The sequence below is a fragment of the Zootoca vivipara genome, chromosome 8 (genome assembly GCF_965207765.1).
Source record: "Zootoca vivipara chromosome 8, rZooViv2.hap1.1, whole genome shotgun sequence".
NCBI lineage: Eukaryota > Metazoa > Chordata > Lepidosauria > Squamata > Lacertidae > Zootoca > Zootoca vivipara.
The window spans coordinates 68,322,811-68,347,302 of NC_142591.1; the positions used below are offsets into that span (position 1 = coordinate 68,322,811).

The following is a 24,492-nucleotide window of genomic DNA, read 5'->3' on the forward strand; positions in this document are numbered from 1 at the left end:
GACACGGTTGGTGCCAAAGTCTTTCAAACAGACATCCATCTGCTGCTGGAGAATGTTGGGTCCTGTTAGCTCCGGAAATAGAGATGTGTAATTTCCTGTGATAACCATTGTGATAAACTGCTTTAAGTGATTGTTAACCAAGTTAGCCAGAATTTTAATTGCTTATAAAAAGCAAGGAAACATTTATATTCTAAGAGTTAGAGGTGCTGTTGGTGTTCAGCCTTGCACTCAATCCATTCCCTACTTTGTTGTTAAAGATCTCTTTACTTTAACAAAACAGTATTTTAGGCAAACATTAGAAATAACCCCAGAACTGGGCTTACTAAACATCTTCCAAGACAATAATGCTCACTTACACCACAAAGAACCCATAACCCACTTACTCTCAGCAACCAGAAACACCATAACCAGACACTGGAGAGACCTGTCAGGAGTTAACTTGGATAGATGGTACCAAATAGTATGGGAAACAGCCCTACTAGAAAAATTAACCAATAAGCTGAAACTGACACGGGGACAAATAGAGGAAGACGGCTTCACCCCGGTATGGCTACCCTTTATCACATACACAGCCCAACAAGACAATGACAAAAATCCACCAACAGCATACAAATCAATATGGCTAACTTTATCCACAACACCCATCCACCCCAGTCACACACGAAACAAAGACCACCACAGCCAATCACAAATGAACAGTCATACCCTAGCAGGCATAGGCAACCTTTGGCTCCCAGATGTTTTGGAACTACAACTCCCATGATCCCTGACCACTGGCCCTGTTAGCTAGGGATCATGGGAGTCGTAGTTCCAAAACATCTGGGAGCCAAAGGTTGCCTAGGCCTGCGGCCTAGGCCAACTCCAACATCTCTTGGCACCAAAGGAACACAAGCGAACAGCAGAGAACCAGCACAAGTGACGCTGACAAAAAACCCCACAAACCACATATATTAAGTAAAGTAGAAACATCACCTGACCCCACTCTGACCCATCTTTCCCCCATCTACCTCTTTCCCCCTTTTCTTCCCAATGTCTCAACAAATGAAACTGATTTGTAAAAATGTTACGAGAGACATTGTACATACTTTTGTAAATCAAGAAAATCTTTAATAATAATAATAATAATAATAATAATAATAATAATAGACAGTATTTTAGTAGACCTGGTACTCTAGGAAATCATTGAGCATAGTGGGGGGTCAGCCTTTTCAGCCAAGGTGGCTAGCATTTTCTCAAATGCTGTAGAATGTTGGATATCTGTATATTATGCAACCATGACAGACACAGGGCAGCTGTCATGAAAAGAGTGGCAACCCTGCTTTTCAGCGAGTTTATTATATAAAAAGTGATTGATTTGAACAATTATCCTTTACTGCAGTGGTTGCTAACCTTTTTTGGCCTGAGGGCCACATTGATGGTAGCCACCCATCTGAAGGCCACATGCCAGTAGTGGGTGTGGCATGCACACACACACACACACACAAGATGTGCAGGCACACAGCACACTCTCCCTTCGATAGCCCTGGTAAACTACGCATTCCAGCAGGCCACCAGGGAATCAGCTGAGAGGCCATCACCATGGGATAAAACATCCCCTACCACTCTTTGGAAACAATTTGGATGCATTAAGTGGTGGGGCCGGACCATCTGTATCAGTTAAGGCAGTATAAAGGCAAACTGCATAAATACTCTGGGTCCTTAAGGCCAGTAAGTGAACATGAAAATAACATGGGTAGGAAGCTCCTTAGGAACTATATCCAGGAGAAGCAGGATACAGTTAGTTATTGGTTGGCATCTGTCTGTCTCAAGAGACAATGGAAGAGTGTGCCTTCAGAGGTGAAGTCAAACCATTGGGCAGTTAGTGCCTGCTGTGGCTGTAGAGACTGATATGTGAGCGAGAGATGCCTTGTTGCAGCTAGGGCAGATGAAGGCGTCTGATTGTGCTGTTGCAGTTGTCCCATGGGGTTTCTTCTTTGGTCATTGCTGTGGATACACAACTTGACTGATTGTCTCCAGATGCTTTGGTCATCTCCAAAAGATTCCCACGTGGTGGGGTTGATGTTGCCAGCCTTCATATCGCATTCACAGACATCTTTGTAACACAGAGTTGGTCTGCCAATGGGCCTGGTGCCTGAGGCAGCTCCATAGAGCATGCCCTTGAAGATCCTGCCATCTTCCATTCTGGGAATTAGTGATAAACCTGTGCCGCACTAAGCTTACAAGAGAAAGCTTGCTCATGTCAACTGGGTCTGCAAAGCCACTGCATGATCAAGAAAACCACATTCTGCCTGTTGGATTTAGACAAGAAAATTTTATTGGACAGGTTGTGAAGACCGGTAGGCTTTCGAATTGAAGCTAAATAGAACTTGAATACTGTATTTAAACACTAGTTACTTTTTCTTAACAGGTTGAATCAAGAGATTCTTTGAATACTGTTGCCCTAAAGTTTGATACAACACCCAATGAACTGGTCCAGTTAAACAAGCTATTTTCCAGAGCAGTTGTTCCTGGACAGGTACTTCCTTTTATATAAAATATGGGAGACTGAGCAACTGAGGCAAATATATTAAAATATTTTTAGGGGAATCTGATCACGGGCTGTCGTAGACAGTTCCTGCCTCTGCTCTAATTGTGCTATGGAGGAAAACTGAAAAAACATTGTTGAGATTGGTTTCCCCCTAACTTGCCACAAACCTCAGATCAAATACCAATCCCTTGTTGGTCTGGATCTGGATTGGTCTGGATCTGGATTGAAGTTGTGACTCCAGGTCCATTTCTTTGTTTTAAGTGGAAAGAAGACTTTGTACTAAACAATGGCAAAGCCTCCCGCTTGCTCACTCTCCCCTTGCCGCATCCTGCACGGCTGGGAGAAGGGCATTGCTAGCATTTTGTATTTCTTCCAAAGAATCCAGGCTTTTCATTACATATAATTAGAGATCATGATTTAAACCAAACAAATTAGCCACTTCAAGCCATGGGTTATGAAACTGGCTTGTTTAACTAGCCAGCATTTGTTTTAAACTATGATCTCTGGTTCTTGTATAACAAGTCAGGATTATGGCAGGCACTAGAGATAAGACATTCAACTGCATGCAGTGCAACTAAAAACACAACTACCACATCATTTCACCCACTCAGCTCTCAACTGACCAGTAATCATGTGCAGAAGTCTTTTAATAAGGCATCTGGTTGGCCACTGTGAGAACTGGATGCTGGAACTAGATGGGCCATTGGCCTGATCCTGCAGGCTCTTACGTTCTTAAGGGCCGTGGCTCAGTAGTATAGCCCCATGTCTGAAACCCTGGAGAGCTGCTGCTAGTAGTGTAGGCACTACTGAGCTAAATGAATCATTTGTCTGATGCAGGCATATACTGACGCGTGACATGGAGATCAGAGGAACACAAAATACAAAAAAGAACACTGAAAATTTAGAGTAGTTACAGTGACAGTTCATAATTGTCTATTAATGTATTGAAGAATATCTTACACAAAGCCTCTGCATGAAATGTATTTCCATCTTAATTTACTTACGTTTCAATCCTGGTGATGACATCTCAGTCAGAAGTATTTTTATTATTTTTACAGATTTTATATGTTCCTGATCCAGAATATATTTCCAGTGTGGAAAGTTCTCCTTCGCTTAGTCCTATAAGTCCTTTATCACCTACATCTTCAGAAGCAGAGCCTGAGAAGACAGCTGTAAGTGTAAGTACGTTGCTGGAATAAAGGAAAATAACTTTTTAAAAAAGTTTAAGAACATTCCTGAAGGGATAATGTTTGAAACTGCGCTGATCTGATTGGTGCCGAGGTGTCTTGAAATCAAAAACTGTGTTGGCAAAGATCTTGACTAGATTGTTTGAAAGAGTTATAAGGATTTGCTTTCAAACCTGGGGTGGCTAATATTTTTTTTTGTCCAAGGGCCACTTTCCTCTTTGGCCAAGCCTCTGGGGGCCACATGCTAGCAGTGAGTGAGGCTAAAAATAGGTGTAGCCATCCCAGACACTCACATGTGCACATAACTGACCCAAGCAGATCAGCTGAGGAAGGGGCATTATTACCAGCTTGGTGTCTCCTTTTTTGTGGGTAAAAGGTAAAGGGGCCCCTGACCATCAGGTCCAGTCGTGTCCGACTCTGGGGTTGCGGCGCTCATCTCGCTCTATAGGCCGAGGGAGCCGACGTTTGTCCGCAGACAGCTTCCGGGTCATGTGGCCAGTATGACAAAGCTGCTTCTGGCGAACCAGAGCAGCGCACGGAAACGCCGTTTACCTTCCCGCCGGAGCAGTCCCTATTTATCTACTTGCACTTCGATGTGCTTTTGAACTGCTAGGTGGGCAAGAGCTGGGACCAAGCAACAGGAGCTCACCCCATTGCAGGGATTCGAACCGCCGACCTTCTGATCAGCAAGCCCTAGACTCTGTGGTTTAACCCACAGCGCCACCTGTAGGTGGGACTTTTTGCTGTCGGCGCTAAAGGAGTTAGGGGTGGGGGCTAGAAAAAAATTGTTTAAGGAAGGGGCTGTAGATTCCTTCAATATACTATATAGATTTTTATGCTAATGTAGGGGTTTTCTATCCTCTTTTACCCAGAGAGATTGTGCAGTACCCATGGCTCTATAATATTATATTGTAGATTTTTTTATTTATAAATTTGCTGTGACTATCCAAGCTATAAATTCAAAAAACTGAAAGCTGTGAGTTCTAGGATTTGGAAAAGAATGTACAGTGGTCCCTCGACTTACAAAATGTTGAGTGGAATGGAATGGAATGGAATGGAATGGAAAAAAAATGGCCGCACGCTTACGTTTTTTTGGACATCCGAAAGGGAAACTGTTGCGGTTTAGATGTGGTTTACTCGACTTACGAATTTTTCTGTTTCCAATGCATTCCTATGGGAAACCGCTTTTTCGACTTACAAACTTTTCAACCTACGAATGTGCATTCAGAACGGATTAAATTCGTAAGTCGAGGGACCACTGTACAGTGTTACTTTTGGTCATCATAAAATAGTACTGTTTTTTCCCTTTGTAGGATTCAGATGGGGTGCATGGAAAAGAAGCCACACCCATACCAGTTTACCCATGTGTTCGGCCTGCAAGAGTTGTATCATCCACATCAGAGGAAGAAGAAGCTTTCACAGAAAAATTTCTCAAAATTAATTGCAAATACATAACCAACAGCAAGGTACAGAAGGTTCTAGTGTCATGCTTCAACTATTTATTTGAGGGTCTTCCATTTATTGAGATTCATTGGCAATTAAATCACACCAATTAAAATGCACCTTAACTTAAAATTATAAAATCTATATTTTTATAAATTGCATCCTGTAGTTCATATTCATACATTTTATTTATATGCCACTTTTGGGCCACTCAAAGTGGCTTGCAACAAGAAAAGATTTACATAATTACAAACACAACAAAAGTAGTCCTAAACAAGAAATAAAACACACCCAAAAGTACACAACCAAACTGAGCAATTTTCACATAAATAAATAATAAGGTCTAAAAATAAAGATGCAGAAAATTTAATATCAATAGCAGTAGCAAAACCTCTCAACAAAACCCCATAAACAATACCCCAGCTTTTTGACACAATAATATTAGGTTTCGGTAAAATAGAAGGAAGTTGTGGATTTGAAATCAACAGAGACTGCACATGAGAGGATCACATACTGATTGTGTGTTCCATTATTTTCTAGAAAAAAATACATTTTTGTGTGCACATTTCCACAGTAGTTCTGTATTTGTGTAATTCTCTGTTTGAATTATTTCATTTCATATACCAGTGGCTAGGAGGAGCAGCAAATTTCTCAAGCCACAAGTTTTATGTATTGCATTCTGAGGCAAAGTAGTGCAGTCGACTCACAACTTACATGCATTTAACTTGCGCGATTGCAACTTTACATGCATGACAGGCAGCCAGTTGAAATTTCACAAATTAAACACACAGAATGCAGAGAGCTTAACAGATCTTTTCGTGCTGGGTTTTCCCTGTGCAGAAAGTGCTTTTAAGCTTCTCCACCTTGCTTACTAGCTTAAAAGTTCTCTGCTTTCCTTGGAGGGTAAGACCGGTTCTGCATGCTGGCTTAGGAAGATAAGATTCCTTGTGCAGGGGCGGTTCCAATGAGTTGTTTTCACTATATGCAATTTCAGCTTTATGTGCTATCCCTGGAACATGACCCCTATGTAAGATACAAGTTGACTGTATAGACTTGCCCCATTGTTTTGCAGATCTAGCAGTAGTAGCCAATTATATCAGGAGAAGAACACTGAGGAAAATGTGAGAGCCATTAATGCAGTTTAGGCTTTGGAAAACTGATAGACAATGCTGAAAGCAGAATTACGCTTGCTTCTAAAAAATAAAATATGTGGGAGGCTTGGTAGTGCCAAAATACTGTGCCGGAAAAACTGTCAAAACATTTACATCTTTCTTAAAGGCAGTGCATTCGGTATGGCATGTGAAATAACTTTCTCAGTACTTTCTCAGTAAAAATAATAAAGCAGTTTTCTAGAAGCGTGTGTCTGCTATTTTCAGCTCAAATCTTTCTTATTGTGTGTTTATATTTGATTTGATTCCTTCTCTTTCTGTCCCAAGACAGGTGAACTTAAAAGTCCACAAATGTATTTTTAGACTTCTGTTCATCCATTGGTTTAATCCTGTATATTGATGAACACCCACTGCCTTAAAAATTGGTCAAAGGCTTCCATTTGCTCTGAGCTTCGTTATTATACCATCTTATCTTTTGCTTGGCTCTTTTATTTCATTAGTAACCTTAGATTTTCAAAACTTATAATAAGTTCTTCATATTCCTTGTTCAACTAGGCTCACACTGAATACCTCTTAGAGATTTCCTACCTTTTGCAAAAAAAACCTGTTTCCACATTCTAAAATTATAACATGGTGCTTGGTAATAAAAATAACTCGTGGATATGAATAGGTTTCTCTTGGTCCCTCATGCCACTTTTCCAAAAATAATAGATAATATAGGGGAAAATGCACTTCTGGTTATATAAATCATTAGATATCTTTTAAGAAATGACATGCCTTACATAAAACCATTATTTAATAAGCAGAAAGGTAGTGAATTTCACAATCTATTTTAACAGATATTGCATGATTTGATTTCATTTATGCTCCAGCTTACATTAATTATATAATTGCTGCAACTTATTTGAGCTAGATTCTGATATTTTTTACCATATGTTGAAACTTTCATAAACTTTAAGTGCACACCAAGGATGAATGGAGCTCCGAGACAAGACACATTCATCTAAATCAATGGATTGAATCCAGTTTTACCATTGCTCTCGGTGATCCAACAGAAGCCTGCTGACAGAAGGGAGCTGTGAGGCAGTTTTGCCCCCTCCTTTGCCTTATAACCAAACACACCACCTTCCTGTTGTTTTGGAGGAGTGGATCTTTGAGGTGCTGTAGCAAGAAGGGGGAACCAGTGAAAATTGCCTCCTCTTCCATTAGCAGAGAAAGGGCATAACTGGACCCAATCTAATATGTTTCTTATTGATTAATTGATTTTTAAGGTTCTTTTTTAAAAAATGCCTCTATTTACAGTGGTACCTCAGTTTAAGAACAGCCCTGTTTACGAACTATTCGGTATACAAACTCCGCAAAACTGAAAGCAGTGTTCCGGTTAGCGAACTTTACCTTTGCCTACAAACAGAATCCGAATGGTAGAAGGGCACTGGTGGCGGGAGGCCCCATTAGGGAAAGCACGCCTCGGTTTAAGAACGACTTTGGTTTAAGAACGGACTTTCGGAACGGATTTAGTTTGAAAACCGAGATACCACTGTAGTAGGTTTCCAGGAGAAGGCTGCTCCTCTTAGCATGCATCTATGTTGCTTTATTTATGCAAAGAAATAAGAGGCAAATTAATGGGGTTTTCCCACCACCTCTTAGCTTTGGAACTACCGTAAATGCTTCAAACAAAGGTGATACTAGCGCAGTCCCATTCATATTCATGAAATGCTTTCATAAAGTTAATTTTTTAATTCTCTAATCTAGGTGGAAGAGAGTCTCTTCCCAATTGCTAGCACGCTGAGAGAAAAGTCTTACAAGTTAACAGACTTAAGAGAAAGCTATGTTTGTTTGTTTTCTAAAACAGTAAATATTGATTCAGGCATCTTTTTTTTTTCCTACGGAAAAATGTTTTCCTCATGGATTGGTTTACCATACAATCCTTCACTGGCTTACAGGAGTGTTGAGTGTTAGGTAGCTTCTTGTACAAATGTTTAGTTACTTGTAGAAATGCTTTGAAAACGTTTGACTAATCTTAGGTCATCAAACATTTTCCCTCCTCCTTTCTTCTTATTTTAGGGAACAGTCAACGGTGTGCTGCTAGTGACGCCAAATAATATAATGTTTGATCCACATAAAATGGATCCATTGGTTCAAGAGAATGGTTGTGAAGACTATGGCATCATGTGTCCAATGGAAGAAGTGATGTCAGCTGCTATGTATAAAGATATTGTAGATGACAAAGTAAAGGATTCATTACCCATGTAAGATAAATTAGATTCTCTCTCTCTCTCTCTCTCTCTCTCTCTGTCTGTCTCTCTCTCTCTCTCTCTCTCTCTCTCTCTCTCTCTCTCTCTCTCTCTCTCTCTCTCTCTGTGTGTGTGTATAAATATATTTTTATAGATAAAATATATTTTTATAGATAAAATATATTTTTATAGATAAAAGTTTGCTTTTAAATTGCATGGTAGTGGTTTCTGTGTCATCATACAATTTGTCTTTTATTCAAGACGTAAGGCAACAAAAAGTACGTGACAGGCTCTAGCTTTTGTTTATGTGACGTAGGTTCTCTTTCCAACTTCAGCAAAATAAAAAAATTCCTTCAGTAGCACCTTAAAGACCAAATAAGTTTATATTTTGGTATGATCTTTCGTGTGCATGCACACTTCTTCAGATACATGCACACGAAAGCTCATACCAAAATATAAACTTAGTTGGTCTTTAAGGTGCTACTGAAGGAATTTTTTTATTTTGCTTCGACTCAGACCAACACGGCTACCTACCTGTAACTTTCCAACTTCAGCACAGCCTTCTCCCTTTTTGCATCATTGATGAGTGTGGGAAAAGCCAGTATCTTAATGCTGACTAGCTTATTTTTTCTTAAATTCAAAGGCATTAAAATTCAACGTTTTGGAAGAGGTAATCAGTATAAATTATACACAGTGGTTCATATTGTTCACCTTTTGTTACATTTGTCTCTAATAATAAGATGACTTTTACAGAGAAAAAGAGCTGATCTCTCTCTCTCCCCCCCCCTTCCTTTAAGACAGTGTTCCTTTTTGTTGTTTTAAGCTTAGTTGTGAATATAATGTTCCTGGCTTTGTTTGCTTTCCCCACTGAACAAAAGAATTAGTTTCAGCTCAATTCAAGCGGGGTTGAAAACATGTTTTACTTCATGGCTTTTTGAAACATACCCTAGAAAAGTTTTCCATGTCACTTGATAGGTTATCAGATTGAATACAGTCCTAGCAAATTCTGAAAGTAGCACATCTCTGTCTAATAATGCTGTAGGAAAGCTAAAAACATGCAGAGAATATTAGGTGCATGTGCTTTTTTATTTAATAGAAAATTAAGGGCAAGTTATTCTCTTGGGATTTAAATACGATATTAGTGGAAATATTTTCTATGCTTTTGGTGTCTTAGGAACCTGAAGAACAGAATTTAGACAACAGTTCTCAAGTTAAGATGCTGTAAGATTTTGTCAAGTATTTGCTCTGTGCCACATGCTACTTTTCATAGTCTTTGAAATAAGACTTAGGTTCTGAAAAGAAGAAAGAGAAACAGTTTAGCATCTTCTTATCTTCAGCATCACATCAGCATTGTTATTTTTCATTTGAACATTTGTATTCAGTTTTATAATATACTGTTTTAACAAAATGTCAGTCCATTTTGTATTTGCAGTTGTAATATAATGTGTTTATCACTGTAGTATAGAATATCTCTTCTCAATCATCAACTGCTTGCCTCATTTTAAAATACTGGATTCATGGTACTTTGTACAGAAAATTGTTTGTTTAAACCAGGGACATCCACCTCCCAAGAGACTGCGATAATGGCAGTGATCTACCCCTTTTTTTGGGGGGGGGTTCAGGCCAAAGTTGTTGAGCTTTTTTTAAGGGAGGACAGTTTGGGGGGTTCTGGCAAAAGTAAAGGGGAAACGGGATTAGTCGCTCACCAAAAGATTGCTATGAAAACAATCTGCTTCACTGCGATAACTTTGTCTTCCATTCCAGCAATCATGTGAAAATGGAGGGTGGGGCCGGGTGCTCTTAGGCAAAAGCAAAGGAAACGGAGCCAGCGATCGACCAGAACCTCCCGGGATTGACTAGTCGATCCCGATCAACCTATTGGATATCCCTGGTTTAAATCATTTATTGTGCAAAATTCAGAACTGGAGAAGATGGAATTGCATCTATTCCAACCTCTCAAATGTTTCTAACCATCAAATAAACAAGTAGGTAGAGCATTAATCTCAGGGTTGTGGGTTTGACCCCCACTTTGGGTGAAAGATTCCTGCAGTGCAGGGGGTTGGACTAGATGATCCTCGTGGTCCCTTCCAACTTTAGAATTATGTGATTCGGTTAAATAAATGACTAGCCAACTGCAGATTGACAGAATTCCATCTCTCCTCTGGCACCTGCTTGACCCTTATGCTAGATAAAGAGGAGGGGAAAACTCCTATCCCTGCGTTGAATTCCATGTGTCTTCCTGCCTGCAATTCCTTGTCACCTATGGTTGCCATGCTAGTGCTTAAATACACTGGCTGGGCACCCGAAGCAGCAAACATGACGCGCACCTGGGGGCGGGGCGTCGCTACGTAGCGCACATGCACAGTGTCGCTACATATGACGTATGCATCGCCACGTATGTCGCATGAATCACTACGTAGCAATGCTGCGCATGCGCGCTACGTAGCGGGGTGCCCCGCAAAAAATGGAGCTGGGAGTGGGCTGCCCCCTCCCCTCCCCCTTGCTATGCCCCTGCTTAAATATAAGGCATATCTGGTCCATCCTCCATCCATCTGTCATAAAGCAAGAAGCTAATCAGGTACATTGTAGAATTGAGTTTGATGGAGAGTCATATGCAACTGACACAATTAAAATGTGGCTAGTAAAAACATAGGTGTTGTCTACTTATTAGGTTATAACATAAAGCTCCCCCTCCTTTTTTCCCTTTTAGTGATGTGGATCAATTGTCTGTAAAAGATCTCTACCATTTCAGGAAAATCGCAAGAAGCAATACTGATGAAATGGACTCGAGGATGCGAGATACAGGGAATGATAGTGCCAGCACTGCTCCGAGGAGCACAGAGGAGTCTCTTTCGGAAGATGTGTTCACTGAATCGGAACTCTCTCCAATAAGGGAGGAGCTTGTTTCTTCGGATGAACTTCGGCAAGACAAATCTTCTGGAGCCTCGTCAGAATCTGTCCAAACAGTAAATCAGACTGCCGCAGAACATGTAACAGCTATTTCAGACTCTGCCAGTGTACTTGGTAATGTAAACTCCAGTCTAGAACATCCTTTGAATGACGGCAGCAAGTCTGTTAGCGATACTGTGGGTTCAGAATCAGCAGACACAACACTAAAAGAAGTACAAGACACTGTAGAGGGAAATGGTGCTGATGTTCAAGAGACACCACATGGCACAGATCAGGAAAATGTACCAGAAGGTGAGGAGTGTTTGCATTCTGAAGAAAACGATTCTAAAAGGGATGCTACAAATAAGGGGAAACTTGTGAAAGAGCCAACTCAAGATTCTGAGACAGATATTGATATGCTACGGAAACTTTGGAAGAGCCATACTATGCAACAAACTAAACAACAAAGGGATATGCACCAGGATGCACATAAGGAAATGAAGCACAAAGTAGCAATAGCTGATGGAACAATAGAAGGTAAGCAAGTAAATATTAGAGTAATCTATCTATCTATCTATCATCTATCTATCTATCTATCTATCTATCTATCTATCTATCTATCTATCTATCATCTATTAGCAGTGGTGTGTCTGGAAAATATAGCCCATTCCTATACTAGCTGAGTCCACTGACAGATGAAGAGAAGTAGTTACCATAGCTAGAAGAATTACTTATGCCTACATTAAAGATGATTAAATATAAATTTGCATCATAAGTTTGTCTTTATTATTTAAAAAAAATTAAATGAACACAAAATAGTTTTTTTTAGCATCTTGTTATTTGAGGTAACTTTATCACACATCATTGAATAGCTCCCATTGTTAGCGATAAAATGTGTCTTGGAAGTATTTACCACGTTTGCATTCAGAACGCAGTTTGTAGATTATGAGCAACAGGTATGCCGGTTAAGGAATCATTTAGCATTTTTCTCTCGTGTAACATTATTTGCATGAAACACTTGGGGATCCTTTAATGGAATGACGGAATAGAAATGGTTTTAATACATTAATCTTCTGAGAACAACAAATAGCTTTATCTAAAATGGGGCTGGTGCACTGTACTGGGTTCTCTCCAACTGTTGGACAAAACTCTCATGATCTGTTGAACTAAACTCTCCAGGGTATAGAAGGCAATTGAAGGCTACAAGCCATGATGACTATGCTCTGCCTCCGCAGTTGAAAGCAGCTTCTGAATACCAGTTGCTGGAAACCAGTGCGGGGGGGGGGGGAGTGCTCTTGTGCTCCAGTCCTACTTGCGAGTTTCCCACAGACATCTGGTTGGCCATTGTGAGAACAGGATGCTGGACTAGATGGGCCACTGGCCTGATCCAGCAGGCTCTTCTTATATTCTAATGATCCCTGACCAATGGTCTTGCTGACCGGGGGTGATGAGAATTGGAGTCCAACAACATGTAGAGGCCACCAAGTCCCCCACTGCTAATAGAATATACTTATACTTTATAACCCTTTTGTTGCAGATGCAACAGTCACTTACTTGTTTTTGCCTAGCCATACTAGATATTAAAAATCATAAATAAAAAAGCCATACTAGAATAAAAGGCCATGCTAGACAATAAAAGGCCATACTAGAATAAAAGTCTCAACTATTTATGATGGTAAACTTCCATAGTGTAAAATCTATACCCACAACAATAATGAAAGCAGCAGCAAAAGGGTAATTCATTGGCTTAGCCAACATATGTATTTCCATGCAAAGCTGTTGGACAACTGTATATCCAATGGAAAGGAATGCCATAAGAGAGAAGATGTTGCCCTGTGTATGGCTTTTGATGGAATTACCGGTACAATCAGGCCATCTCCTGCAGCCCTTAAGGGCTGATCTAGTAGTGAGAAAGATGCTCTTTCAGGTACAGATTCCAAGCTATATTTGGTTCATACACCAAAGTCAGCTTTCAAATATTAGTTTTGGAAGAATGAAAGAGTGCACAGAGATAAAGTAATGAGGACAGTTCAGAAGGAGAAGGAAAACGTTTAAAGGAGTTTCAATAGAGGAAATGAGGAATCCTGTGAAAAGGGAGAGGGGAAGTATTTAAAAAGACAGACAGCAGATTTCAGGATACAGTACAAAGTGTTTGTAAGAAAAGAACACTGAGAAACTCAAGACACAACAAGAGATTAAGCAGGATTTTAGTTGCACCAATGAGGAGAAAATGACTCTTTATTGGGTGATTTCAAGCTATGAGCAAAGAGAGCAACTGGAAAGGGTATGCATATTTTTCGACTGAATGCAATAACCACAGGAACTGGAAGGGGACATTTAGGGGGAGAGGGGTGAAGTCAAACCACTGGAGAATCACAGCACCTACTGTGGCTGCACAGACCAGTAACTCATAACTGCTGCCTCCCATGTTGCATTTGCTGCATTAGTAAACTACCTGATCAAACTTGCCAAGAAAGATCTGACATTTTATATCGTCTTTAATGAAAGGTTCTCTAACGAAGGAGAAGAGAAGACATCGATTACACAAGTTCTTATGTCTCAGAGTTGGCAAGCCAATGAGAAAAACATTTGTATCACAGGCAAGTGCATCCATGCAACAGTATGCACAGAGAGATAAGAAACATGAATACTGGTTTGCTGTGCCACAAGAAAGGTAAGATGGGAAGGCTTTTCTGTAAGTATAGCCATCATAAAGGAGTGCCTTTTCACTTTTCAGCTTAACAATTGCTGCTTTCTTTCAGTATACCAAACTATTTTTCTACCAGACTCTGAAAGTCTTCAGTTCATAGGAGCCAACTCCTAGGAGCCAAGGTCCATTTGACCCCCCTCCAATAAAATATTTATTTTATTTAATAAATAGGCATTGCCATTAAAATGGTGTGTGTGCGCCACATCTTGTGACCGATTATGTGAGGCAGGGCTTTCCTGGGCTACCCCAATATTGTTGATGCCTGAGAAAGACACACATTCTTAATTTATGGACTTCACTGTCGCAAGTTGTGGTGATGGCTTAAAATTTGTTTAGACAAATTCATGGATAAGGCTTTCAGTGGCTACTAGTCAATATGCCTGTAAACAATTGAAAGATAGTTCTTAATACTACTAGTTTTATTTAGGGATGAGTGAGGAAAGAATGAAGTACAATACAATAGTTTTTCAGAGGGAAAAATAGTAGTCCCTTTTTATGCTTCTGAGTGATTGTATTCTAAATTTTCATTGGAATACATTATTAAAAATTCTAATGAACATTCACTCAAGTTCTTTCTTTTCAAAGAGAATAATGAATAAGCAACAGTGGAAAGGTATTTAGAAGAAATTTGAAACATGTATAGGTCTTTGTAAGTTTGAAAGTTCAGTAACCACTTTTCTCTTTTGCTCTCTCAAAGGACTGAGCATCTGTATGCCTTTTTTGTTCAGTGGAGTCCAGAAATGTATACAGATACAGAGGAGATAAGTAGAGAGCCTGGGTTTATGGTTGTAAAAAAATTTGAGTCTGAAACCAGTGAAGATTCAGTTAATGAAGCAGCTGCTAAGGAGTGGGAGGTAAGTGATTTTAAAGATTTCTTAATGACTGGAAGACATAGCTTTTGTTTGAAACATTTCAACTTTCTATATGAAGAATGTCCATGAGGAAAATATAAATTAGATGTTTTTAATGCAATCTCTATTTTTAGGATGCATTTTGAGCCAAACTATTGTTACATGCAGGTGTGTATATAACATGTAGTCTGGCACTGTTTAAATTGGAAAAGCCATTTCAGAGAGAGGTAATTTGCAATCGGAGAAGAGAAAGCATAAAACCTTTTCCTTATCAGACTTCCATTCCCAGCAGCTTTTCTTCTCCATGAATTGCAAGCTTGTTGAGAAGGAATCGAGCCCACCCCACACTATTTTACTTATCTCAATCACTTCCCACTCCTCACCCTGCTTCTTTTCCCAGTTTGAAAAGTTCTGTCGGATTACCATTACATTTGTTCATTGCTAAAGAAACTGATGAGCTTTTGGCTCAAGCAGTTGCTACCTTGCAAAAGATATGTGCAGTTTCTTACTGTTTTGCAAAAGGAAAAATAGGCGTGCATGTTAATTTGTACGTGTAATAAACCAAATGTTCATGTTGCCCAGGCTTAGTTTCTAGTATAATGTATGTATGTATTTATGTACATAAGCTTAACATGTTATTTTAGTTGTGTGCTGGTGTCCTAAACACACGCACTTATGTACTCCATAATATTATGTAACTCAGTGTATGCTTGTTGTGCTCATGAAGATTTGCTTGGTTCATCTTTTGTAGATGTTGTAGATGTTACAGTTGCTGGTCTTGATTCTAAACGTTACAGTGTACTACTCCTGGATTTGCATCAGAATCTGCTGTATTTTTTTTATTAGTTACGAAATCCAGACAGGAAAATATGAGTCAATTTTAATGTGACATCTGTGCAGAAACAGATTACGTATAAAATCAAGCACCTCTGGAACAGAAAACAACGAATTTTGCTTTATTAATTGTTTATTTAATGTACATTCGCTTTTCAGTATTTTGATATTGTCATTTTATGAATCTAAAATTGACTTTAGATAAAATTTCCATTTAATAGGTATATAGTTATATACTTTTTTGTTATGGGAATTCAGTGATTACTGAGAGGGTTTCATGAATATCCTAGCAAAAGTCAGTTTGCAAAGGTTAATGCTTTTAGTCTATACATCCTTCTTTTCTAAGAGATCAGAATCTCTTATTAGCAGTCTTTCGAGGTTCATTTTAAAGGGAAGGAGCTTAAAAAGCAGAGAAAGTTATGGTTTGAACATTGAAATAATGAAAACTGAGTTGCTCTCTTAGAACCCAAGGGACCATTGTTACATCCATTTCTAGTATACTCTGCTGTTCTTACAGGAGCTTTCAGGACAAAGATTCCTGAAGTCAACCATTTCATGGCTTTCTTGCGAGCAGTAGGTTATTGCTACTGGAAGAGTAGGCCTGTCTGATTTAGTCTGTGTAGTGAAACAGCAAAATTAATTCCCTAGTGTGTGTGTGGACAGTCTGTAAGTTACCTACTCGGATGTTGCTGGTGTACAGCTGTGGATTGTTGAGAGAAAAACATGCAGACTTCCGGTGAGCTGCGGACACGGAAAGGAGCGCGAAGTGACCGCTTCGTGGTCACTTCGGTTGAGACGGGGGAGTTTACCGGGTTCTGTAGGGCTTAACAAACCCGAGATTCAAGGGGAGTTACCTTGGAAAACAGGCTACCCAGCGGCGTCCTTAAGCCATTCTCCCCTCTTTCGGGGCCCAAATTAGTGGCCTCAGGGGGGGATTGAGTGGTGGACACGAGGGGGGAGCACCGCCAACCACGTCTCACGCAGCCTCAGGCTCCCGTGGTAAGCAGCCTGCCTCCGGGACATCTATCCTTTGCATATCTGGTGTAGAAAACCATTGAACAGTATTGTTGATGATAGACATGCCTCTGGTACTCATTAACACTCTTTAATCTTTTATGGGGTTTGTAGGTTTTGTGGGTCCCCCCCCCAGTCTGTTTTTTTAAAAATTAAACTTATTATTCTAGGAAAAAGGGGGTCTGCTTTCAGCTATGATGTCAGCAACATACGATTTGGGTTATATGATTTTGATGTACAGAGCATTTGTTTTCTGGTCCCCAACTTTGCCATATACAGTGGTACCTCGGTTTAAGTACACAATTGGTTCCGGAAGTCTGTACTTAAACTGAAGCGTACTTAACCTGAAGCGAACTTTCCCATTGAAAGTAATGGAAAGTGGATTAATCCATTCCAGACAGGTCCACAGAGCTGAACACATGCATAGGTTTGTACTGTCAAGACTTTTTAAAAAAATAGGAATTCAGCTGCAGTGCTTACTGCCGTTGGTAAGGGTGTGGTTTGTTAATTTAACAGTTAGGCTTGTGTGTGATATACATAACGCAAACTTTTTTAAAAATCAACTTGGTGTAAGACAATTAACAAATGTGCATGCATTGCCTACTTCACCACAAAATTACTAAGAGTAATACATGATGCTGGTGGGTAAAGGTAAATAGCAAAAAGGTGAATGACTGCAAGCTTGTTGGAACTGCCTTTCCCATGCAAATACCTGTTCAGATTGTTTTCTGTTTAACATCAGATGCGATATATTTTTCTACATGGGAGGGGCCATTACCTTATGGACTGCCAGCACAATACAAGTTCTCTCAATACAGTGGTACCTCAGATTATAAACGCTTTGGGTTACAAACTCTGCTAACCCGGAAGTAGTACCTCGGGTTGAGAATTTACCCCAGGATGAGCACAGAAATCACGCGGCAGCGGGAGGCCCCATTAGTGAAAGCACGCCTCAGGTTGAGAATGGTTTTGGGTTAAGAATGGACCTCCGAAACAAATTAAGTTCAAAAACCCGAGTTACCACTGTACAACCCTTGAGAGAGGGTCACCTGCATTAGAGTTGCTAGTGCAGGCCCTCCAGTTCCAGTAACACCTGCACGCTGACCTAAAAATAAATGAATAAATAACCTGCAAAAGGTATTTCTAAGCTGCAGTAGAATAAAATCATCTTGACCTGTGTCCAGTTCTATTGGAAGCTGTTTCGAAGAAACCACATCCTGTATTGATACAAATAGCAGATGTAATGCTTATTGAAAAGATTAGGATTTGGATGCTTTCCAGTATTTGGACTAATTCCTGTTACTAATAAACTGTGGAACTTTCCCCCACCTTTCTTTAATAAGCCTTGAAATACGATTCTGCAGTCTCTAAATATTATTTTTAGTTTGTTCTCTTTACATTCATCTTCATGGCTATGAGAATAAAAATGCTTTGCAAGTCTCCCTGCCTTTTATGTCTAAGTTAAAGATATCAAGGTCAAAATAACTTTTGACAAGAGGCAGGATTTTTTAAAAAATGTGCATGTGTAAGTTGTAAACCATTCATTGCCATATATCAATTTTGAGGGCAAAATTGACATTTAAAAAGAGTATAAGCCTTGTAAGATGACATGTTGTCATAACAGTCAACTTTGCATATTCTTGCTTTCCCTAGGCGTACTGCTACATATGATTGTGTTTGCGAGAAACAAATCAAATATTTTTACATACTGTGCTGATTTAAATATTCCTATAAAGCACCTGGCAAAACTGTCACCTGACAGCAGCCATTATATCAACCTCCTTCAACAGCCACTTTGCAGTACCTATTATATCAGGTTGTGATAGAGGACAGAAGAGAAGGGATGCAGAGCCACTCTCCTGGTGCAGTTGAGAGACCACCATCTTTTGGCTTCTCCTCTTGAACTTTTTTCACCCCAGCTGGTCATTTGAAGAATTTGAAACTACTGTAAATACTAAGTTCTTAGTTTCTTCCTCTCACTTTCTTTGTGTTCCTAACAACTTTGCTACCTATCCTGTATCAAGGGAATAGCAAAATACATGAATCATTTCAAGGTGCATTGCACACAGCTGAAATAACTTGGCATCTGTAATCCTGAAATAGCTTTTGTAACAAACTAGAACAAAATAACTTCCCCCAGAGGCTCGATTTGAGATTAGCCATGTTGAAATAGGCAACATGATGTTTTTTAAAAAACAACTTAGGTTTTGTAAATATAGACTCCTAACACTAGTGGAACACTAGTATGTGGCTCTTGCCTTTAACCTGATGATAGAAGTTACCTTTACATAAGAGCCCTGCTGATTCAGATCAAAGTCCGTCTAGTCCAGCAACCTGTTCTCACACCAGATACCCATGGAAAGCCCAGAACCACAAATAGTGTTCTCATCAACTGGTATTCAAAAGCACTTTTTTCTGACAGTGGAGATAGAATATAGCCAGACTTCATGACTTTGTCTAATCTTCTTTTAAAGCCATCCAAACTGCTGCTCAGGGCTGCTTTAGGAAGAAGGCCAATAGATATAGATATGGTAAATAAGTTGTGGGCCACCACTGCATCTTGTGAGAGTGAATTCTTAACTCCCTAGCTCAGGGTTGCCAAACCTTTTGGACTAGTAGGCACATTTCAATTTTCCAAGTGTACTGGGAGTGCCATACTGACTGCTGTGGAGGAGATGTGGCATAATGCAGAATGGCTCCCATAGGCAGTGTGGCATAACACAGAACTGGAGAGACAGAAACTGCCAATAACTTTATGCTTCACAAGGGAAGTCAGCTATGTCTTGCTAGACCTGGTTATGGGAAACACACACACACACACACACACACACACACACAGTGATGCCGTTACTATTCAATAATAGCCTGTTTGTACCGCATGCATCTTTTAGCTCTTCCTGTCATCCTTCCAATTTTGAATTCATTGTACAGGTGATGCTTTCCAGTCAGGATTGCCTGACAGCAAGGTGATCAGGTTTTTCTATCTAATCTTCATCTACAAAGCCAGCAAAATACCTGTCAAGATGGGTGTGTAGAGGAAAAGCCTGTATATTGCAGGACCTCAGACCAGCTGTGAAAAGTCTATAACTCTGCCTCTGAGGAACGATTGTGAAATGTAAGGGGAGTGAGGTAGACCAGAGCATAGCACGTCTCCTCTCCACGTAGAAGAGAGAGAAAGGAGGAGAATATACATATTTTCCACGTAGCAACCAAAGCTAATTTATGTGAGAAGGTTTGTCATTGCACAGTTTAAAATTATTTCAAATGAAATAAAGAAATTTACCTAGGGAATTGGCTGCAGTGCAAAGGTTTGAGTTTTGTGGTGACTTAAATCCTTTGTTCAGCTGTCTATATTTCTCACCCTGTCCAGCAATCTGGGGAAACCTCAGGTACAGATGAAACTTACTGGGTAGCATCAAACAATTCTTATTTTTTGGCCTAACTGTTGTTGTAAGGCCAAAATGTGATTCATTTCCATGAACAAAGAACTCGATACATTGTTTAAATATGGTTTTGTATCAAATCTGTGCTGCTCATGTAATACATTTTTTATTGGTACAAATCTTGCTTGTGCCCCTTCAACTAAACATCTTTATAAACATTATCGGGATGTGGGAAGGTACACTTCCTATGCTGTGTAATTCTTTTTCAAGGCTTATACAGGCATATTACAGTGGTGCCTTGACTTACGAATTTAATCCGTTCCGAAGGCACCTTCGTAAGTCGAAAAACGCCATTGGAAACGCGATTTCCCATAGGAATGCATTGAAAACGGAAAAATTCGTAAGTCGAAAAATCCCTATCTAAAACCACTGTGGTTTCCCCCCGGATGTCGAGACATTCGTAAGCGTGCAGCCACTACCCCCATTCGTAAGTCGAAAAATTCCGTTGTCGAGTCGTTCGTAAGTCGAGGTACCACTGTATCACTTTCTTCCTAGATGTTTAAGCTAGAGTAATGAGAACTGTGTGAAACTGCTACTTTGTGAAACATGTTTGTAGTACAGTCGTACCTCGGTTTACGAACCGCTCGGGTTGCGAACAGTTCGGGTTGCGAACTCCGCAACCCCGGAAGTGTTTTCGGCGTGCGCGCTTTGCGCATGCGCAGAAATGGTGCTTGGTTTGCGACCTTTCGGGTTACGAACTGCGACCCGGAACGGATCGTGTTAGTAACCCGAGGTACTACTGTACTATTATATGCCACTGCATACACAGACTGTATACTGCATATACAATCAGCTTTCTTGGGTATACTGTGTGTGTGTCTGTGAGACTGAGTTACAGGGTGTGCATAATATACATGTTTGTGTCTGTAATGCTTTACTTCTAGTCTCAGGTGCTCAAGGATCCCCCCCTCAAAATATTTCAAAATGTTATTAATATTGATGGCACTATTACTTCCATTTACATCTGAGAAACCTGGGGTTCAGGTTATCCCATGACACACTGCCCAGTTGTCTCCCTACTTCCCTAGAACTCCCTCTTTCCCTTTTGATACTTCTCAACTACACAATTGTATCAGACAGAACAGCTGAGATGGTTGGCTAGCATACTTTCAGCAATGTGTGTTACTTAAAAGCATATTTTTCTGCAAAGATTTATCGATCAGATTTCTTCCAGAAAAGTGTAGCTTATTAAAATTAGTTAACTGAAACAAATGGCAGTTTTGTGGATTAACACTGTTCTTGAATAGATGCAGTTCTGTTTTGACATAATTCTTACTAGATTCTAAAATACTGTTCTGTCACTTTAAACTATTCAGCCTTTTGAGCACTTTAGTGCACTACAACCTCCCTTGAATATAGAAACATTCCTGTTGTTCATTCACCAGGCAAGACACACCCCAGTGGATGCATACTATTCACCCATTAGCTTTCTGTCCTGTCAGTCAGTTGTCTGTGACTAGCACGTTATTCTGTCTTCTAGCAAGACTCTTCTGTGCCTGGAATTGAAAGCAGGTAGAGAGAATGTTGTGTGGAAATCCTCCTGTAAAGCTAAAATTGCTTTAATTTATTTTTCCAAGGGAAATGATTCGTTTCTGGTATGGCAAGAAAGGAAGAAAGCACCATTCAATGAAAAATAAATATACCCTGGTAATTCCTTTGAGAAATATTTTATTGATGTTTTGGCCGTCATTTTGATGATGATACCATGGCAAACTAGCAGTAGTTCCTGCTTTATTAATTGTAAGATTGCCTGCAGAATTTTAAATTTTAGATAATTGTTGCATTACAAAGATACTGTAATTCTGAACAGTACAATGTTTACTTAATAGTTGAACTTTGCAACCTGAGCATAATGCTTAAAAGTGATTTGGTTTAAACATACAATGTAGCAATTTGTGTACCGGTAGGTGTTGAGGGAAAATGCCTTTTAGGAAGTTTCTTATAGCAACTTGATTGTTCTTGTGTATTTTAGCTAAAGATTATTTACCAACCATAGTATTAATCTAAAAATACACGCGTTTTTCCAAATGTTAAATATGAAGTTTGAATAATTGTATCCCAAGATCTTATATTTAATCTGAAATCCAGTGTGCAGAAGTTAGCTTATTTTTATTTTATCTTTATTTTATATGTTAGTATTTTGAAAATGACTCCTAGGAAGCAATTAGTGCCACTGAAGTTGTTGTTTTTAAATAAAATGGAGGATAGTCACTATGTGCCTGGCTTGTCACTGTAGCTCAGTGATTCCCTTGTGTAACTGCCAGAAACAGGAAGCAAGCAACTGCATGTGGAATTCTTGAGAGAAGTTCTGTAACCAAGTGCATTATAATAGCATGGATTTTCTGCTTGTAGTTGCAAGGCTCCTTTCTGCAGAACTTACTATGACTTGTATAAACTAATTCATCTTTCAGGGGGGAGGAGTGTTTCCTCACAGCAAGCAGTTGCTAACTGGAATTGTACTTCATGCCAAATTCTTTTTTTCTCTTTTTGTCATTTTGGTATTTCATGATATACTGATTTAAGAATCTGAAATTGGAAAATAGGACCAATTAAGGCAATCGGGGGGGGGGGCACACCACATTTTTTCTGTGTCTTGGTAATTGCATCAGTTTGGATCCTTTCTCTTTTGTTCATATAGGAAAGAAAATAATAATGATCTAACTTAGGGTTGCGGTCTGGGCATATTTTCAGGCACTATCATTTGCATTCTATTCTCTTTGTTTAGAGATAGACATAATATAATACATGCAATGTAATTGGAAATGAGGAATGGAAAATAGTTACTCATCAGTGGGGAGAAACTTTGCATGCAGGTGTAGAAATCATACTTAGAGAGATTTTTCTTGCTTGCACATCTCTTTCTGAGATAAGATGTCTCCATTACCAAACATTTTGACACATAATTAAAGTTAAAGCTCCTTTAAGTCTTACTTCAAGTTGAGGCCTGTCATCTCACTCTCACAATGCTCTGAAACCCAGAGTTTGTGAAATGTGAGTTGCGTCCTCAAAGCACTAAAGATGTGAGATAGCTCAATAAAGAGAAAGTGCTAGGGTGGGTGTAAGAATGCTGCCTGGAATCCTTTACATAGCTGAGATGTTTCTCTGGATTTGCACGTGATGGTGGTAAAAAAAACTAAATTATTGCATTCAATCCTGAATGTATTTGTGTGGTCATTTATGATTATTGCAGTGCAGCACCAGAAAAGAGTTCTTTGTGTAGGCCGTCTGAAAGTTACCCTCCTTGAATCAAAAATTATTTTATTTAATTCTGAATTCATTTGAAACAGCATTTTAGGGGTGTTGATTTTAAAATGTGTATCGTATTAGCAATTTTGAATCAAGTTTCCTTCTTTCTGTCTTCTTTGTTAACTCTAATTGTTTTCACTGGTTGAGTACATCCTCATTTAACTCCTGGTAATTGAAAACGGGTGGTGCTGTGGTGTAAACTACTGAGCCTCTTGGGCTTGCTGATCAGAAGATTGGCAGTTCGAATCCGCGCAACGGGTTGAGCTTCATTCCTCTGTTCCAGCTTCTGCCAACCTAGCAGTTCAAAAGCATACCAGTGCAAGTAGATAAATAGGTGGCGGGAAGGTAAATGGCGTTTCCGTGTGCTCTGGCTTCCGTCATGGTGTTCCATTGCGCCAGAAGTGGTTTAGTCATGCTGGCCACATGACCCGGAAAGCTGTCTGTGGACAAACGCTGGCTCACTCTGCCTGAAAAGCGAAACAAGTGCCACACCCCATAGTCGCGTTTGACTGGAGGTCAACCATCCAGGGGTCATAATACCTTTACCTTGCCTACTTGAACAAATCTGTAAAATGTTCACCCTGATTGCATAGATGATTGCATGAACTTTCCCAACCCCTTCTGCCCTTACATGTGACCATTTCTAACATGGATTAAAATGAAATTTGGTATGCTCTTAATTTCAGTTTGGGGACCCAGACTTCACCTGCCATTGTAACCATGTCCCCCAAAGGGTAGCTGTGTGACATCTTGGATGAGGGTTTGACAACATGCTGCCTGTGCAAATATGTGAAGAAGGTGAAGTACCCTGGAGAAATCTGGAGGGAGGAAAACTAGATTTTTTTCCTGTGCCCCCCCATTCCCTCCTCCAGAGCAAGGGGGCTAAATTCTTCCCTTGGAATTTTTCCTCTTTTTCTGGACCTTCACATATCTACACCTGCAGGCTTGTGTGTATGTGTGCCAGTACCTCACAGTGCACAGGAAACTAGTTGCCTTTACTACTCA

General features: G+C 39.8%; 1 protein-coding gene across 19 annotated transcripts in view; it reads left to right on the top strand.

Annotated features, from left to right (window-relative positions):
* OXR1 (oxidation resistance 1) overlaps positions 1 to 24,492 on the top strand; it is a 232,497-nt gene that overhangs the window by 190,403 nt on the left and 17,602 nt on the right. For 8 of the 19 annotated variants that reach the window (XM_035125767.3, XM_088675819.1, XM_088675826.1 and 5 more), the window contains 7 exons: positions 2,408 to 2,515; positions 3,586 to 3,705; positions 5,028 to 5,180; positions 8,331 to 8,515; positions 11,211 to 11,926; positions 13,898 to 14,063; positions 14,797 to 14,953. In XM_035125767.3, coding sequence (XP_034981658.3) covers positions 2,408 to 2,515; positions 3,586 to 3,705; positions 5,028 to 5,180; positions 8,331 to 8,515; positions 11,211 to 11,926; positions 13,898 to 14,063; positions 14,797 to 14,953 — 1,605 coding nt within the window. Of the gene's footprint in view, positions 1 to 2,407; positions 2,516 to 3,585; positions 3,706 to 5,027; positions 5,181 to 8,330; positions 8,516 to 11,210; positions 11,927 to 13,897; positions 14,064 to 14,796; positions 14,954 to 21,724; positions 21,889 to 24,492 lie in introns of those variants that run through there. The other 11 variants (XM_088675820.1, XM_035125765.3, XM_088675825.1 and 8 more) reach the window with 4 other exon arrangements.